Genomic DNA, 19,980 nt, shown 5'->3' with positions numbered 1-19,980 from the left:
GAGTTCTTGATTAGTAGCGATACTTTTGATTTATTGTTCCGATATAATGCAGGTAATTCGTCATTCATGTTATAGAGTTTACACTTTTATTTTTGATCCCCCGGTATTTCTGGGTTATAAAGCCTACGCGTTCCAAAACGTTAGAATGCCCATTTTATTTAGGAATTTAATTGTAGATATTATAAAAAGGAAGAGTTCAGTGTAGACGGTCCGCCTTGATGTTTCGGGGCAATAATCAGCTGGCGCGGGGTGTGCTTGCGCATCCCAAATGTACAAGAATTACTTTCCACTTAGTCATTTATTTATCAATTCTACATGAATGAAGATTTAAGCGCAGACTTTAGCCGTCTCGGTGTTTCCGGGCTATAATCTGGCGCTGGCACGGGGGGCGCCTGCGCGTCCCAGGGGTCACGCGGCCATTGGGGCTCCCTGGTCGGACTGGGGGATTTGAGTGCCGGCTGCCGCTTGATGTCTTCTAGGTAGGAGAAAGGCCGCGATGCGAGCGACGGTTGGTGGTTGTGGTGCGAAGGGTAGCGTTCGTATGATGGGCTGTAACACATTATAAATATAATCACGTCTTTATCCTCTATGGGATAGACAGAACAAAGACAGAAAGGCCGCGTTCAGAAGTACAGCCTTGGCCAAAAGTCTTAGGCACCCCATAAAAATACACAATGCATGTTTACTATTGAAACGATGAATAAATACTTATTTCTAATGTATTGCCAGGGTTATAAAAGTAGTTTAACTTCATTATTTTAATAAAAGTTGGGGGTGCCTAAGACTTTTGGCCAAGGCTGTATGTCTAAGTGATGAAATTCAGATTTACGTTGCAGCCCATCGCCGCATAGAATCCAGAGTTAATCAGTAATGCGCAGATTTAATATGGATATTTGTCAAGTATAGACAGTGAATGTACACATACTTTGTATATTCTGAACGTGGCGGCTCACGGCTTGGCATGCGGGAGTGGTCTTCATCGTTCACAAACATAGGGTTCACCTGGGGCCTGCGGAAACAGTTGCTACGTTAAACTTTCAATTACGAAGATGCATCGTTATCGAATCTCAAATTTTTTCATGATGCTTAAACAAGGCAATAACCTCATTTTTAGATTCTGGGTCAATCTAGTAACAATCTTGATTATTTCTATTCATATTATAAATTTGTTATATAAAGGATGTCTGTTAAATTGCTTTGCATATTCAGTTTTTGATTCGTTCCAAATAATTAGAAAAAAAATAGGGGCTGAAAATTTTACCTAATCAACCAACTAAAAGAAGTGTGGAAATCAGACAAGTTGAAAGCGCGGGCGGGGCCGATAGCAAGCCGCCTCGCTGGAAGTGTCCAAACATTCTGAGACTATGCACTATTTTGACTTTATTTATCTTTTAAAATAACAAAATACGCACTGTATTTTGTTGGTTTTATATTTCATAAAGTTAATCATGTTCATGTCTACGTCTTTAAATATGAAACGCAATTTACCATACAGCCTGTTAATATGTATGTAGGTATAATCTTAAATGTTTGCATTATACTCGCCCTCTATACGGCGCGTAGGTGCTCTCTGATCCGTTTTGCCATGGATCATCATTTCTTTTCGGCTGTCTGCAACAAAAAAATAAATAAAATAATTGGCTACATACACAATGAGTAAAACTCAGTTTTTTATTTCTATAGAACATGCAAAAAGATTAAAGAGTAGAAGATATAACTACCAGGATTTCTGAAGATTAAAATAGTTACTTAAACAGATTTGATAACTAATAAAAAAAGCTACTGACGCTCTGAATTGTTGAAACGAATTTTCTGATTGCTCGTCAATTCTTCTTGGTTGACTGAAAAGTAAGGGCGTAAAATTTAATAAAATGTCCATATATATCTATATTTATAAGAAGGAAACAGATTTAACGTAATAAATATAAAAAGCAAGGATAAAATATGTGCACACTGTGATGAACACAGACACATAAGGTTTAATTTTTGGAAAATTACACATAGTCATATAAAAGCAAACATTGGTATTCTTTGGTTCTTGAATTTTTCATTGAGATAGGTACAAGTTTGATTGAATTCGGAAGTAAATATCATTAAGAAACAAAATAAGGTGTTTTGCTTACTCGTATGCTCTTAAAGCTCCCACTTTATGTATGGAATGCTGAAAGAAAAAATTTACAAATTTGTTAAGCTGTTCTCTGTGTGTTAAGGGAAAAATAAAAAAAATTGTGCTAGTGAGCCAAGCACACACGAAAACGGACAATGAGGTAGAAACGGTACCATAAGGAAATCGGGGAATCAACTTTTGGAATACAAATTTTTGGAGAAAGCTTAGGGTCAGCCAGCAGTGACTTCTTGCGGCTTATGTGATGTTGATGAATAAATGCTGAAAAGCATTTTGTACGGTATAACACAATATTATGCAAGCAACTTGCTAAGTACTTACCTCTTCGCTTTGAATTTTCTGTCTGAATTCCACTAGGTAAAAGATTAACAGTGATATAAAAATAATGTTAAAAACAGGAGCTAAGAATCCCTTCGCTGAGACAAGCATTAATAACAGAGCTCCCAGTCTGTACATATCTCGAACGTAGTTTATACTCACTCCTGGCGATGAATTATTCTGGAATGTATTTAAATAGATAGTTATAGAAGTAGTATCAGAGTTCATCAGATAATAGATTTAAAAAGGGAAATAAGACAAATTAGGCGTTCGTTAACATGTCCTAGGTTGGATTCCCAGCCAGGCAAATATTTTGTTTATTTTATTCTGTTTCGTTCACACGTCATACCTACGATACAAACTCAGTGTCTGCAAGCCGTTGACTACCTTTTACATATAATATCAGAGTAAATTATCTTACCATGTTTTCAGTAAATGTATTGTAATCCATTCCAAAGTGAATCGTCGCTGCTAGGTCAATGGCTATGGACAAGATTATCGATACAATGTAGCAGTACCCCAAGGGTTCTATATATTTCAAGGCGCTTTCAGTTTTCAAAGCTGTAATAAAAAAATGGTTTGAAACAGCCGCAAGCGCAACATCAAAAACCAAGGGTTTATCCTTTATGATGTTGGGGTGTTTCAGATTAAAACTTTAACTTTAAAAGTAACTTTATTAGGTACATTTTTACAAATATGTTCTGTTTTAACTTTCAGCATGAGACATGATTTAAGTACAGGTACTAAATATATTGTAAACATTCAGTTAATTAAGTTACGACGCAGATAAAAAATCTCACCAAAATAAATTATCGAATGCTTTATTTATCTAAATGTACTAAGAAAGCACAGAAATCTAAATACCTTTGGTTAGATAACTAAGACACTACATATGAATTAGGACTCTTCTGTTACCTGCAATGAAACCGATCGCCAACAGTAAACAAAGGATCGAAACTGTAAGCGAGAGGCACGCCATTACGAACACTGTATGTTCTTGTGTGATATCCAGATTTAATAACAGGGCGTGCGGGCAATCATCCTCTGAAATTTTAAATTCACGTATTGAAGGAAAACGTAGGTCACCTGGCGATAGGCCTAGGTGTAGGTACGTTCTTGTTAACTTCATCTACACGGCTGTTAATTCTGAAATTTTTAGGTACGTTAGGTATATGAAGGTACCTTAGCAAAATTGAGCAGCGTGTTTCCGGCAATGTAGCAACGCTTCCCAAAAGTATCCGAGGACGTCGTAAGACTTAAGGAAATGTATAAGCTAAACCGAGAACCTAGTACCAAACGTACATAAGGTGCCATTTCTTCTTTTGTTTGTTAAACAAGAGCGTAGGTACAGTTTATCTCTTTGGGCAAAATTGATAAATCAAGTAAACATTAATATAGTAAGTACTTATAGAAGATACATACGTTTAAAATATAATTGTAGAAGTATGTTTATAAAGAATGTACTGCCTGGCCCGGACTGTGATGTTATGCCAGCATCGCAATTGTTGCGGACGTGAACGGCAAGCGAATATAGTGTGATGTATACCACGCTGAGGACCTGGAAATGTATGTAAGGATTGAGGATTAGTCAAATTGCCGTGTGGTTCTCAGCATATTTAGAATAGCACCACTCAGTTCCCATAATCACGACAAGCATGAATCTACCTGAGTAAAGGAACCTTATCCAGCTAGCGTCATTAATAGTAATATGAAACAGGATCACGTAGGTCAGACGAGATTCACTTCAATTAACTGACTTAACCATTCGTCAATCGTGGTCATAGGAGAACCTGGGTTTCTTTTCAGACTGCAACCCGGGCACATATCATTGCAACGAAGGCAACCACAATTTCCAACTGCCGGTAAATAACATGAAATGCTATGACAAAATACGACGATCGCTCTATTAACATAGTGAGCAAGGAATTTTGAACAGAAAAAACCAGTAAATCATCATCACATGTTGATGTTGCAGGAGAATCACCTTGTTTGGTTCCCTAACAAAGCAGCTAGCAGCCTTTTTAAGGACATTCATATTCTAAGGGGGATTTACCAGCAGGAGATAGCTTTTCAAAAGGCGGAAAGTTATTTCATGTACAGATATAAGAGTACTAGTAATATACACGTGGATATGGGGGTAAAAGGTAACTGCTATAAAAAAATAATAGAAGCCCTTTTTCTGAGTGCCAATGTATATTTCTCTCTCATCGTGGCGCTTTCCTCTCGTTCAAAACTTAAGACGCAAAATGCATTAGGTAAAACATACCTACCAGTAATTTTTTTTAATCGTCGTTGTCGACCTTTTGTGTACATATAGTTCTCAAGCTATAAAACGTATTTTCTAACTAAAATTCGCAGAAACCAGCAACTGAATTTGCAAAAATCCAATTAAGCAAAACAAAAGTTGATAAAAATATATCAGAATGACTAACTAAACAGCAGCTAGTTGCTTTGTTACCAATCAATATCGATCGCTGTCGCCACAAATAAACTGCCTTTAGCAACACAGGTAACGTAGAAAGTTTTTACTTACGATTGTCAAGCCTCCAGACAGCACCCCGATCAGGGTAAGCCCCGGTGAAGGTCCTACGCTGCCTCCCTTCTCGTTTTTGTTCATTTTCTTTCCTACTTTTTCCTGCTCACATGAAAACACGTCATGTCCAAAAAGTGTGCGTTTCTGAAGGGACTACGAATCGATGTGTTAATCGCGTCGTGATAATTGTTATCGCTGAATATGAGTATTAATTCGCGTACTATCTCTGAAAGTACCTTATGAATTTTTACTCGGCAGGTGTTGTTGGTATTGACATTTACTGTTGATTGAGTGGTCCGCAAACCTATGGTATAAACACCTATACATTTTTCTGTAGCTCAACTGTAGTAGTTGTTTTTAAGAAAATAAAGGCTTCCCAATGCTGTTAATTAGAAGTACTTATCATAAATCTTAGGTGCCTAAGTATCCCTATGGATACTTATTATAAATGCAAAGGAAGTTTGTTTGTTTGTTCTCTTCACGCATTATACCTATTCTGTGCCAATCTTCTTTAAAATTTCAAGTATACCTATAATTAAGAGTAGTATAGAGTAGTGAAGGACAAAGGGTACCTTTCATTCCGGTAAAAGCAATTTTTTCCGTGGTGTTTGCTAAAATTATATGAATATAAATATCGTGCAATAAACTATTGCTAGTATAATGGGGAGAACCTATTTGGGAAGATTTATACGTAGGAATGTTTATGGACAATGTGATATTCAAGATTGCTTTTGACAAATAACGGAAATTGATATGACTCAAATCAAACAATACAAAATGATGACCGACTATTATCTACATAGATATAATGTGAGTAATTCATTATGAATGTAAAATGTTTTTGGGATTATCCAGTGTAAGAATTATGATAACTTTGGGTATACAAGGTAATAAACTTAAAAGATTAGCATAAAAAATATTTAATTTGTACAAACTTAACCTGTTACATTAAAAGCTAAAATAATAAAATCATCTTAGTATTGTCATTGCAAGATAATAACAATTAATAACTAGATATGCTTACATACAATCAACATCATAATATTAAATGCACTGACTTGAAGGCACTTTTACAGAGTAGTCAAAGTCATTGTAGACTGGTCGTATTTAACATGTATGAGTAATTTAAACCAGGGTTGTTAATATAGGCTGTCTATATGTTATACACATCACGACATAAATTTAAATAAAAAGTTGAGTATCGGGATATTACTCAGTTTACCCTAGGTTTTTAAAAGCTGACAGAATGTCACGATCTTATGTAAATTTTTAATCTGAAGAAAGGGCGTTGCCATAGTACGCGTAAATGTGCGCTGTAGTTTCTCCCTTAGTGAAATTATTTTTAGGGCAGTTGTGGAAATGCTTTACGCTATCTATTAAACAATAGAAAGGAAAGTAACAATGTATTCCATAGGTGCAAACATGATATATAAGTGTTCGAAAAAAGTCTTCGCTTAAATTGTCTACAATTTAATTTCTAAACTTTGATGTCAAAGTAAAGTGAGGAAACAAAAAGTGACGAATGGAGATAAACTTGACCGTTTCTTTATTATTGAGAAAAGGTCGGTCCCAGATAGAGGACACTTATAATTTATTAGATATTTCACTGTTTTAAAAGTCTCTGATTTAAAATTTCCTACATTCGCTAACATAACAATTGGTAGGTAAACAATTGAAAGTAACGAACAAAAGAACGAACGATCAAAAAATATTCTTAATCTAAGTTACAAGCACATCACTGTTAATTTTGAAAAAAAACTTGTTGGTTTATATCGCAGACGGAAAAGGAGCCCCGTTTTTAAAATTTTACACAATCACCTTATTATTTAAAACATTGTTCCACTGAAGCACACATTCAAGAATACATTTCGCTCATTCATAACCTTATAGGTATTCATTTCATTTTACAAACAAGTAATCTTCATTTACCGTTGCTTAGTACAAAACATCCGATTGATTTAGTGTGGCTGCAACAAAAAATACTAATGATGTCTTACACTTATATAAACTTGAATAGCATTTTGAAATAATGCTAGCTTGCTAGCGTTAAAGTACACTTTTGGAGAATGAGAAAATGTGATGAAAGGGTTTCGTATTAATTATAATCAAAATGAATTAAGAATGATGCAATAACTTACGTCGTGATTGGCCTAGGGCTTCTCGTTTCTGTATGAGGGAACTGAGACTGGAGGCTGCGCGGTGGACCGCTGTATGACAAAAAATAATAAATGTTACTGACAGAAGACAGAAATAGAAGATGGACAATTTATTTTCATTTGGCGGCGCTTTCTACGATAATTACAGAAAGAAATGAAGTCGTCCTTTTTTAACTCAACAACTCACAGGCTTTCCTAAAGGGCTGTATGGCGGTGTAGTCCGGCAGCGGGACGGGCGGCAGGTCCTCGTCGGGAGGCAGCTGGTCCCGCATGCGATGCGCAGGCGCCGGAATGTAGGCCCACGGCAACTGACCTTGCAGTTCTGCTGCAGTACCGCGACGACTGCGCGATGAGAAATATTAAAAAAAACAGAGGCAACTAAGGAATAGCAGTAGGCAGGTTATATGAATAGGAATAATATATTCTGAGGGGAATAAACATCCCGTCTGTATTTCTATTTATACATGTACAGCTAATCAGAATTATTATAAAAGCTTTTTTTTCTATTACACATGGGCAATTAAATAAAAGGACACAATTCATGTTCTATGATAGTTTCCCAAATAAAATCTTAATAACGCAAAAAATTTTTGCTTGGTCATGGCTATAACGTAATCTAATGACATTTCTTCAGATATAAAAGAATAATAATAAAATATTAAAAATATATATTGAGTAAGTTTACTTTTGAAGTAGGTATTGTATTAAAGTTACCCGTGGTTATCCTGAGCGGAGGCAAGGTTGAGATGCGGCATAGACTGCGATGTTCGTGGTGGGCTGCGCCGCCCAGACGTGTCGATCACTGCGTTGTCTAGTCTCCGCTAAAATCAGAAATATATGTACGCACCGAAAATATAATTTATTACTTACTAGCGCACCCCCGGACTTCTTTCCAGAGAGGTGACTAATAAGAGTATAAATTCACAATCACAGTTGGATACAAAGTGCTGTAATTACATGGCGCAGCTCTTTAAAGAAAATTTTATACTCTTAAAATCAACCAACTGATAAAAGTAGTAAGTAATCAAAGTTATTTCACACTTATTTCAGTAAATGTAGGAAACATTAACGTGGTTAAATAAATTATAATTCTTACTTGTTGTTCTGCGATCATGTTTTCGAGCCTTTGAGGCAGTGACAGTAAATTTTCGGGGAAATTCACGGTCTTCTTGTCGATGTTGACATGTTGCGCATGTAGTGACCTGATCAAGAAGTAAATAAAATTGTACTTCACTAGGCAGGGTTTAGCAACAAAAACATACCCACAGTAATTTTAAATTTAACTCCAACATAAGCGCAATAAAGGTTTAAACTTATGTGATATGCTGGGAGCCACAAATTAAAATGCAGAATTTTCTTCACGCCAAAATAAAAACAAGATCAATTCGAACACAGAAAAGTGTATACTTAATTATGCAAAGAAATCTTTTTTAATGAAATTCAAAGATATCTTGAAAATTAAATATACAACAGTCTGAAAGGCCACGTTCAGCTGTAGGTATGGTTCAATAGTGGAATTGAGATTCAGATGGAGAGAAGAAAAGAGAAGGAGGCGTGATTTTATAAAAGAAGATAGAGAATACCTATTTGAAAATGAAAAAGACGAAATATACTTTGACTTGGCAGTAACTACCTGTGTGGCGATTCGTTTATCGACTCCGGGACAGACGTAGTCCTTTGTGGGGGCGGAGAAGGTTTCTTAAACAAAAACTCTTTCATTCTCCTGAAGGAGCGGCTCAGAAAAGGCCGCGGGATCCTCGGGGGCTCGCTTGTGAGACTGTCCGTGTCCAAGTCCTTGTCGCTGGTTGTCTGTGTGGATATTGTAGGGGCTTCTACTTGCTGGAATAAAATATTTTCATGCTGGCAATAGTTGACTTTCACATTTAATGGCTAGTAAAGATTGTTTGATCCAAGGTTTGACTTGTTTGTGCTACAAAATATTTATTTTGAGCAGATAATAAAACGTAAATAAAAAATAAAACTTGAGATTGTTTTAAAATCTCACGTGTGTAGGTACCCTACACAGAGTCAATGCATAATCACGAAAAGATGAAGAATCTCAAATATCAGATGTCATATTTATTGCCTTGTTTTCTCGTGGTAAAAAGTAGCCTTTCCCAGGCCCTCGAGCTATCTATATCAAACCATCAATATCAAGTACATCCAAATTGGTTCTGTAGTTATGGCATAAAATTGTATCACAGACTGTTACTCTGGCATTTATAATGTCAGTATGGATTAACTTTGTAAACGTCACTCACGACACCAGTGTCGACCTCCACCCGCCGGTCCGCATTGCAGTCCACGATGACGAAGACAAGCAGGAGCAGGTTGAACACGAACAGCACCACCAGGCGGGAGTACACCAACACCATGATCCAAGCTGCCCAGCTCGTGTCAAGGTTGGCACCACCCAGTCCGCTGGCCACGCCGTTCACGAACTCCATTATGTCGGACAATGTCTGAAAATCGGGGACGAAATTGACCTCATTGATAAGCACTGTGTGATTTGATGTGAAGTGAAAGCTGATCTTTTAAATAAAAAAATATTTCCATTATATCTTGACATGAGACTATAGACTAAATTAATATCACGCCGAACCAGACCTGACCTTTCGTGAACGATCTAATTGTGATTCTTTTTGATGTGATTATAATTCAAGATCTTGATGTTAATACTTACCCTAGTATGGAAAGAATCATTCGCGTAAATGACAGTAGCCACTAAGTCTAGGGCGCAAACCGTTAGCGTCGTCATGATCCAAGGAAATCGCACTCCCTTTGATTTGTCGTTCCGCGCCCCTCCCACTGCAAAATTGCGAAACTTAAGTTCTATAGCTGCCAGAGTGTCCTTTAAAGGAATGAACACGAATATGATAAGTATTAAAACTCACTGATGATAAATATGCTTGAAAGGACCCATGGCACACTGAGCCCTAAGCTGATGCAGTTTATGAGAAATGTCCGAAATACTGGCATTGATTCTTGAGTTATCAAGACGAATGCTTGGTTAGCAATGCCGTCTATAACTTCGCCGATGTTTACTCTAACACCGCAAGGTCCCGGATCTGAAAGTTGAAAGTAGAGATTTATTCATATCGTCTATATCCCTGGCAGGGTAGACAGAGCCAACAGTCTTGAAAGGCTCCACGTTCGGCTGAATTATAGAATTAAGATTCAAATAGTGTCAGGTTGCTAGCCCATCGCCTAAAAGAAGAAACCCAAGTTTATAAGCCTATCCCTTAGCCACCTTTTACGACATCCATGGGAAAGAGATGGAGTGGTCCTATTCTTTTTCATACTAATGCCGAGAACCACGCAGCACGAATAGAATAATAGTAGAAATACATGTTAGATGACTGAATGAAAATAAACCGTAGTTAACAGAATAATGTAAGGATTTAAATCTGTTAACTACGGTTTATTTTTAGTTTTTTAAACGTTATATTTTGTATATTGATAGTGTACTCACTGTGAAAGTAGAGTATTCTAACGTAGAGAAGAAGCGGCAGTCCTCTCAGAAAGTCGATAATGCAGAAATACTGCGCCAGACATAATGAAGAGAAGAATAGTTGCCCCAGTGCTTGCAACTGTGACAGAAGTATATTATTAAAGAAAATATAATTTGCCACATGAAGTATGAAAAATCAAATTTCAAAATACGTGCCCAATTTAATTAAAATTTTGTGCTCAAACACAGCAGTCACTTCGTCGTTATGGTCCCTAGGAACCATTCTTAAAATCCTATTTCCAGACTGGGTGAATGATATGTATGTAGTACCTAACCGTATTTTTCATTAATGAAATAACAATAAATTAAAAATATGATTTGTATGTGTAGCTATTAGTTTTAAATCGTGGGCTTAACAAGTTTATCGCATTCTAGTGTCGTAATAATGGATAAGAACATTGCCGTGGAGTCTCACAAGTTTCTCCTGATGGTTCTGACTACAATATGATAAGATAAGATTAGATCTAATACGAATTCCTACATCCATTGAAATATGCAGGCATGAACGCGCGCGACGGAATCTCGATAAAATTAAACGATTGGTGACTCTATGTTTTACATTACAAGTTCACTAACTACGTTCCGCGACGTAACGAACTCATACACATCTTAACGAACTTTCGTTAACTGTTCCTGATCGTGTTCTTCATTACTGAAGGTCGTGTCCGTACTGACACGCTTTGACGAATTCGTTGACAAGCTGTTTCCATAATGTTTCTGTCTTCGGCTTTTCTCAGGGTAGTGCTGCTATAAGTAGTTTGTCTTGTTATTAGTTTCACTCTGTCAGACCAGCGGGAAGAGATCTGCCCCATGGTCTTTTATCATCTTCTTTCCCAACCACAACTAGTTTGTCAAGATTTTCGCGCTGTCTACGAGCTATATGACCGAAATAACTTAGGACTCGTTAATAACATGTTGTAGAGAGTTTAGTTTTTATACTGAGGTATGCAACATTCTTCTCCAGCACATCCACAACTGTGCGAATTAACCATGATTCGGAGCCGTAAAGAAAAATGGAGAAAGCGAGAGTTCTTACGATTCGCATTTTAGTTGCATTTAAGGTAGGTACCTAAAGTCTGTTTTATTTACCAGATCCTCGAAATTCGTATTTATAACATAAGAAAGATATAAGGTAAAGCGATTGCAAATCACGAGCAAATGATAGACGGGATTGATTTTTGAGATATACTACTCTGTCAAGAAAGTAGCGGGAAAAGATCAATAATACACAAACTGTTTGTTATTCATCCAAATTTATTTTATCACCTTCAAAATATGCTCCTTTAGAAACGATACACTTACGCCAACGAATAATCCAATCATCAAAACATTTTTTAAACGCTGTTTCCGGAATTGAGGTCAGTTCTCGCCGCGAATTCTCTTTTATGTCTTCTACCGATTGAAAACGGGTGCCACGAAGTGGTAATTTGAGTTTAGGAAAAAGAAAAAAGTCGGCTGGAGCCATATCTGGTGAATATGGTGGTTGCTCGATGGTATTTGTTGAGTGTTTGGTTAAAAATTCGTTCACAATGATGGCCTTGTGCGAAGGTGCATTATCATGGTGCAAAATCCAAGAATTTTCTTTCCACAAATCTGGCCTTTTTCGTCGGATTTGCTCTCTTAAACGCCGCATAACCCTCAAATAATATTCCTTATTTACCGTTTGACCTTCCGGCAAGAATTCCGAGTGCACAACACCGCGATAGTCAAAGAAAACAGTCAACATGACTTTGACTTTTGAACGACTTTGGCGTGGTTTTTTCGGTTTCGGTTCAGTTGGAAGGCGCCACTCCGAAGCTTGTTGACTAGTTTGCATGTCAAACTCGTAAACCCACGTCTCGTCACCAGTAACAATGCGTTTCATGAATGTTGGGTCGGAATTGACTCGGTCTAGCATGTCCTCAGCGACTCTCATGCGATTGAGTTTTTGAAAAAAATTCAGGTCTTTTGGGACTAGCCGAGCGGCAACATGTTTCATACCCAAATTATTAGTTAAAATGGTACGGATCGACTCGTGAGATACAGAAAGTTCGGTGGCTATCTCTCTCAAAGTTGAATGAGGATTTTCAGTCACAATTTCCTTCACTTTTGCGATGTTAACTTCAGTTGCAGACGTTGATGGCCTACCAGAGCGAGGCAAATCTTCCATCACATCTCGACCGCTTTTGAACGCTTTGTACCACTCATAAGCACGAGTTTTTGATAAAGTCGATTCACCGTAAGCCTTCTGTAACATTTTCAGTGACTCCGAACACGATATTCCATTGGCAATGCAAAATTTAAGACAAACTCTTTGTTCGATGTTTTTATCCATTATGAAATTAGCAATACACACTAGATATGATATAACTAAAAATAGCACTGTATTTAATGTAAACAACAGATGCAACTCAAACTCCGCGCCAAAATGGAAAACAGTTGTGCCAATCTAACAACAACAAAAAAAACAAAAATTTGAATTTGGAACCATAAATAAATAATCCATTCCCGATACTTTTCTGACTGAATGTATATTATCACATCTGTACGCCTTACAGGTTGGTTAAGTATTCTTCCTACTGTAATCATCTTCTTTACCTCGATTCATATTAGAATAGGATAGAATAGTTTTTTTTTTTCAAAATTGGGTACAAGGTATCACTTATTGACGTCACATCACTTAAATCTAATTATTACTACTACCGCTTCCAAAGCACACATGTGTAGAAGAAGTGGCGGAACAAACTACACTGCAGCATTTTACCGGACGTCAATTTACCAATATAGATCTCTTAAATATAAAAAGTGGACGAATGCACATTGTCTACATTAAAAAACGTGAATGAATATAAAACGAATTATTTCAATACGAGTATTTCGTCAAATAAATAAAGATAAAACAAGATATGTACACACTGTACAAAATCTTATACAATTAATCAGAAATGATTTTCCTACCTTAGCTAGCCGATGCGCTGAGGTCAACAACTGTGACTTACTAGTTAATTCACTTACTTTTTGAAAGAGTCTAAGTTTTTCCTAACATGCATAATGTTATCGAATATGTACCTATTGAAAAATTCTCTAAACGAATCTTTTTGTTTTAGACCGTAGATACCTCGAATTGCCCTTTTCTGTAGAATGAAGATAGTTTGTATGTCTGCTGTTGCTCCCCGAAGCAGTAGACCATACGACATTAAACTATGAAAATAACTAAAATTTACTAGCTTAGCAGTTGCCATAACCGTCAAATGCCTAATACGACGAATAGTGTATGCTGATAAAATGTGATAATTCATTACATTTCAGTGTTATGTTTCATTTCAGTAGTTAGTACTTACTAGTGATAGTAATAAATGTTGTGTTGTTTATTTATAAGGTTTCATTAGATAAATTTAGAACAACTCAGTTTAGGATAAGAAATATCGTTCATTCGTATTCGTCATACGCGTGCTTCATGACCTATTTCTAAGGAAGTTAGTATCTAAGTTTGATAAACATAAATCAACATTATCATTATGGTTAACAATGATGTCTATGACACAATTCCCAATTTTTCATAAGTTCCTATAATTAGTAGTGTAAATAGGTTATTTAGAACAAAAACTTGTACTTATATATTACAAAAATATCTTATATAACATTGTAACTAGCTTTTTCAGAGGCTACCAGGTTAAATGTAAAGGTTTTTTTTTCTTTCTGTCAAATATCGTTAGGTTTCCATTACAAACAAAAAAAGAATAGTTACAATCAATATATTGTTCCGGTTTCTATTAATGTGTAGTATTTAATATGGATAACTCTTTTGTACCAATTTTGTACACAAATTTTAGTATTGTATCCGGATTTTTTTTAACCTGCCCATGGTGAAAACGTGATCAACAACACCTCAGGCGATCCTTTTTTTATCAGTGATAGATTCTCAAGTGGTAAATATCAGATATTCTTAACTATTGACGGCATTATCGTTACACTTGTCCCGGTTACGATACCATGAGAACTTTCTTTATTAGGAGTAACAATTTCATGTACCGCAGCGAGTTAAAATATATTCCACCGTCTTTTCGTCTACGTTTTGCAGGAGTTATCGTTTTATGTGGCTCACTGTATATCTCTGTTATCATGACGTCGTACCGTACTGGATGGCATTTTTTTAATTTTTGCTTCAGTTTATTTAATGTTCTTTGCCCTACAAAATGATAACTTTTTTATTTATTTTCATAAATTCTGTTTAATTAGGAACTATTATTACAAACTTATTCTGAAATTTTAACCGAAACCGTAATGTAAAAAAATTAACCGATGACTGTACCGACTTAAAAAATATTGTATAAACAACTATATACTCGTATATGGGGGATCTATATAAGACCAAAGGAAGACAAAAATGTTTTTTCTTGTATTACTGTATGTTTGGACTCACATCACGCGAAATCTATTGCTCCGATTTGAATGCGGTTTTCACAGATGTATAAGATATAAATAATATAATATAAGATATAATACTTTGGGTATAAAAATATCCCCCCAACCTTCTGAGAGGCCGACACAGGGGGTCAGCTTTTATTTATGTATTTAGATTGTCGGCGAATGAAGTCGCGGGTGACAGCTAGTAGATAATATTAAATCAAGGATAGAGATATAATTAATACACATTAAAGGAAGATTAAATCTATAATTTATAGAAGCAAAAATATAAAAACATCGCATCGCAAAACTAGACAGGTAGGTAACTAGTTATAGATAAATAGTGATGAATAATTTATTTATTTATTTACGCTAATCAAAATTAACGATACGGTGGGTTGTACACCCCATGGCGAAATAAGTTAAAATAGCAAAATAGAATATTGACAGTCTTAGTTTTAAATAAACAAAGGAAAAAAGTATAGGTAACAAACTTAGGGTAGTCACTTTATACCAAATGCCATTTTTCGGAAACATGGAATAAATTGTATTTCTGTACAAAGACTATATTTACAAGAACAATCTTTAACATTCGCCAGGCCAAAACAGGAAAAATCTTAACAAAGCTTACCAGTGTGACGACTCCTGCTGTGACCATAATTTTGTTTCTGATCATATTGGTGCTATTCGGATCAACACTAGGGCTAGGGGAAGCGAGTACTCGGAATAACTTGGCACGTCACTCCCAGTCGTATTCGCTAACGAGAGACCGTCATACTGAATCTCACCGATCGAATCAAGATATCCAGATAAATGATAAGATCAATGATATTTGAGTCGGTATTGAATTTTGTATTTCCATCATGCTCTAATGTAATATGTACCAAATGTAATAATAATACTTAGTTTTTTTATGGATGTTATCGAATATGCGCGTTACAGTAACACCAATAAAAAACTAGCCCTTAAGTAAAAAATACGTGCTAATTAAAATAAATACCATATTACTAAGCCTCCGCTGTCTGTCTGGCCGATCGTTCGTCACAACTCACCATAAATCTCATAAACCGTGAGAGCTAGAAAATGAACAATCACATTTTCATATTTCCGTTGGAAAAAAAATGAAAATATCAAGGGGTCTCCATACAATTCGTGTTTCAAAACGTGATTTTTTGTACTTTTTGTATGTACGTTAACTTTCAAAATAAAATAAAGGCTCCTATACAAAAAACGCAATTTTTTATACATAATGGTTAAAAACTCTTCTTGCGCTAACCGACTAGCACTGTTTTTCATTATAAAGCCACCGCATGATGAATGTTACAATATTTTATTCATACTATGTTTTCTTGGTTCTATAAATAATATAATTATTAATTATATCAAAGTTATTTACAGGAATTCGTGTCTAGACCCGACACGGTCCTAGATAACTTTCCACAGTGATAACTAAATAGGTAATGACGACACAAACTTATACGAATGCAAGACAATATAAACAGGCAACAATTATAAATAGAGTTCGCGGCACTAACCATTCATCACGGAGATACGAATAATTAGCAATAATGTAAATTCTCACACAATCTCATGCCTCCGCTAAATAACAGCAACATATAAGTTAATTTGCAACGGAGTCAGATAGATAAACCTGCGGAATACCTATCAACAGCACAGTCATGGAGATCCTTGTCAGTAAGATTTTATTTATCAATTTACTATTTAAAACGGAATTCTACAAATACCAATAATAAAAAAATATTAATTTATGTTAATAAGTTTTCATATTTGAATATTACAAGTATTGAGGATGTTCTCACTGACTTTAGGAAGAAAATATGTTTTCACCTAATAAAATCAGAACATACATAGCCTCACGCCATTACAATTAATGCATAAACAAATGGTCAATTTATATAAAATTATATATGTACGGTATATAACATTACGTAATATATTGTCGATTACATAATTTGTAAACAGTGAACTTAGCAAACACAAAAATTTTAAGTTATGCTTTCAGGTATGGATGATGCCACTTATTTTATCTATAACACCAGGACTTTGCCAAGAAAATGGGGAAGTCACGAGTAATTTTACCGACCCAAATAAAGACATGTAAGTGAATGCACGTAATAATATTGTTGTTGTAGTAAGTAATGCTTGATTTTTTTTTAATATAGTTATAGTTAATATTTGATAATGTATAAACAACTCCCTTTATATAAAGCTCACGAGTCCCCCTAATCTTAGGCATGATATATAGCTAAATAATATTTTCAGGTATGTCATACATGCTACGGTATACCAAGTTGGTATAATAACCAACAAAACCGACGATGATGCTTTGAATGCTACTACGCAAGTATTGTTAAAATATTGTTTAATTTAGCAGTTTCATGGTCTATTCTAGGCAGATACTGAAAAACCTTCTATTTACGAGTAGGTACCCTTGTCATGTAATTCTTATATTCAAGTTATTTTTAGGGGAAATCAAGAAGCCATTACATTTTACCACACAAATGGTTCAAATATAGATTTGAGTCAAATAACTTCGCCTCTACTGACCAATATAACTGCTCAAAGTCTAATAGGAGTTGCTCCTAAGGCTGATGATATGCAATCGCGTCAGTTACTTTGGTCGGACTTAAACGCCCTGTCTAATCCGAATCACAATGGATCTTCAGGTGAGTTAATTAGGATCGTTGTTATTTTTATTTGTGAGAATGGTTATTATGGTTATTAACTATTACCTATCACAAATGATTTTAGTCAATGACAAAATGAAAAGAAAAACTAAGTGGCAAATTTAAATAGGTAAAAATTGTATCATCTTTATTTTAAGACATTAGTTTACAACAATGAAGTGTACCAATTAAAAACCGATATTCATTGAGATTCTTCTGAATATTTTGCAAAACATTGTCATATTCATATTCATTAATTCACTTCTATATCCCTTGTGGGGTAGATAGAGCCAACAGAAAAACTGAAAGGATTAGGAAAAATTTAAATTCAAATAGCCTTTCACCTAAATGAATAATCCCAAGTTGATAAGCCTATCCCTTAGTCGCCTTTTAAGACATCCATGGGAAATAGTGGTCCTATTTTTTTTTATATTTCTGCCAGGAACCACAGGGTACAAAAAAAATATTAGAAAGAAAAATAAATCGGTGATTGATTGGTTCTCGAGTTATCTTCGCGGTCGTCGGCAGCGGGTTCGCAACGGCGCGGAGTCATCCGACTGGTGTGATCTGAAAGCCGGCGTACCGCAAGGCGGCATTTTATCTCCTATCCTTTTTTCTATTTTTATTAATCTTCTATCGTCTCAGATTACATGCTCTTATCACTTTTATGCAGACGACTTGCAGCTTTATACACATACTAATATAGACGACATAGATAAGTCAATATCCGTAATAAATAACAATTTAAATATTATACTGGGGTGGTCTAAAAACTTTGGGATCCAGGTTAATGTTAAAAAGTGTCAGGCGGTTGTAGTTGGAAGTACCTATCAAATTAATTATTTAGACCTCAATAGTACGCTGCCTCTGATGTTCGACGGGACTCCGATACCTTTTAGTCCTACTGTCAAAGACCTCGGTCTTCTCATCGATTCAAACCTTTGTTGGAACCCATATGTCGTTGAGCTCAGTCGAAAGGTCTACGGATCTCTACATTACCTGCAACGTCTGAAACATTTTCTTCCCATCAAAACTAAAGTAATGCTAGCTCAAGCACTTGTTATACCCATTATTGATTATGCTGATGTGTGTTGTCTGGATCTAACTGAAGAACAACTGAATAAGCTTGAACGTCTTCTCAATAATTGTATCAGATTTATTTTCTGTCTTCGTAAGTATGACCATGTCTCTGAATTCCGTTCTCAGCTTAAGTGGCTGCCCATCCGACAACGTAGGAATCTTCATATTCTTTGCCAACTTTATAATATTCTTAATAATCCCCTAGCTCCAGGTTATCTTAGATCTGAATTTCAACTTTTAAGTTCCACTCATGAAAAAATCCTACGTTCCTCTAACAGGTTGACCCTTGCAACACCTTTTCACCGTACAGGTTTTTATTCGAATTCTTTCGCTGCTACAGCTGTTAGACTTTGGAATGCACTTCCCGATTCCGTTCAAGCTTCTCCGAGCCGCGCCAGTTTTAAGTCGCACGTGGTCCAGTTGTTCCTGACCCAGTCATGAGAGAGTAAATAATCTCTGTATGTAATCTGCTGCAAATATATGTATATGTATATATATATATGTATATGTGTATGTTTAGTGTAGTATATAGGTATATATTATGTATAGGTTTTTAGTATATATCGTATAGTAAGTATGTTTGTTATACATTATTATTATCACCCACACAAAGGTTCTCCGCTTTACCCAATGGTAGACTGTTAGATAATGCTATTAGCATTAAGTCCGCCTATTGTACTTTACAAATTGTAATTGTTACAATAAAGAATAAATAAATAAATAAATAAATAAACCTTATACTCTTCTACACTTCTACACTACAGTTTAATTATAATAATTAAATTTCAGATGCTGGTCAATGGACTGTATCCGAAAATGATAAAACTTATAACGATGGAAACTCTGATGATTTAACTGCAAAACTCAAGAAATCTTCGGGTGATAATTTGAAATCACTGTTTAAACGAGATTTAATCGGAAATGATACAGTGAAAATTGTAAGAGGGATGGCAGCGATCCCTGAGGAAGCTGGAGTACAGTCCATCGCGTTTCCCCCCCTTCTGACATTAAACAACAATTTTTCCGATATTCCAATACCAATACCGAATACTTCGGTGGTACATTATGCTAAAATAAATACGTTAGTGCGCTCGCCATAAAACTATACTTGAGCCGTAAAAATAAGTTTAGCCGTAACGCAAAACGTAGTTTTATAAGTTTTTGAATTCATTCTATCATGTAGA

At 35.6% G+C, this 19,980-nt stretch overlaps 3 protein-coding genes across 3 annotated transcripts; 1 reads left to right on the top strand and 2 right to left on the bottom strand.

Moving 5' to 3' along the window:
* Nucleotides 1–283: 283 nt before the first annotated feature.
* Nucleotides 284–5,157, bottom strand: LOC106133971 (uncharacterized). The gene is made up of 10 exons (XM_013333896.2): nt 4,977–5,157; nt 3,866–4,001; nt 3,359–3,487; nt 2,865–3,004; nt 2,447–2,623; nt 2,124–2,161; nt 1,788–1,841; nt 1,546–1,611; nt 926–1,009; nt 284–549 (listed from the first exon to the last, which is right to left on the bottom strand). The coding sequence occupies exons 1-10, from the start codon at nt 5,058–5,060 to the stop codon at nt 312–314; spliced, it is 1,146 nt and encodes a 381-aa protein (XP_013189350.2). The 5' UTR covers nt 5,061–5,157; the 3' UTR covers nt 284–311.
* On the top strand, nt 4,911–19,934 carry LOC106133765 (uncharacterized). Its single transcript, XM_060953903.1, has 5 exons — nt 4,911–4,952; nt 17,053–17,147; nt 17,313–17,390; nt 17,517–17,716; nt 19,586–19,934. Exons 2-5 carry the CDS (start codon nt 17,059–17,061, stop codon nt 19,894–19,896), a joined length of 678 nt encoding a protein of 225 aa, XP_060809886.1. The 5' UTR covers nt 4,911–4,952; nt 17,053–17,058; the 3' UTR covers nt 19,897–19,934.
* LOC106133848 (uncharacterized) lies at nt 5,892–15,833 on the bottom strand. The gene is made up of 11 exons (XM_013333689.2): nt 15,661–15,833; nt 10,605–10,722; nt 10,027–10,200; nt 9,816–9,940; nt 9,394–9,594; nt 8,766–8,971; nt 8,229–8,334; nt 7,847–7,953; nt 7,320–7,474; nt 7,115–7,183; nt 5,892–6,943 (listed from the first exon to the last, which is right to left on the bottom strand). The coding sequence occupies exons 1-11, from the start codon at nt 15,703–15,705 to the stop codon at nt 6,912–6,914; spliced, it is 1,338 nt and encodes a 445-aa protein (XP_013189143.2). The 5' UTR covers nt 15,706–15,833; the 3' UTR covers nt 5,892–6,911.
* Nucleotides 19,935–19,980: the final 46 nt, after the last annotated feature.

Source organism: Amyelois transitella, chromosome Z (assembly GCF_032362555.1).
Source record: "Amyelois transitella isolate CPQ chromosome Z, ilAmyTran1.1, whole genome shotgun sequence".
In the NCBI taxonomy this organism is placed as follows: domain Eukaryota; kingdom Metazoa; phylum Arthropoda; class Insecta; order Lepidoptera; family Pyralidae; genus Amyelois; species Amyelois transitella.
The sequence above is the reverse complement of the archived record's forward strand: the minus strand, read 5'-3'. Positions and strand labels throughout refer to the sequence as shown.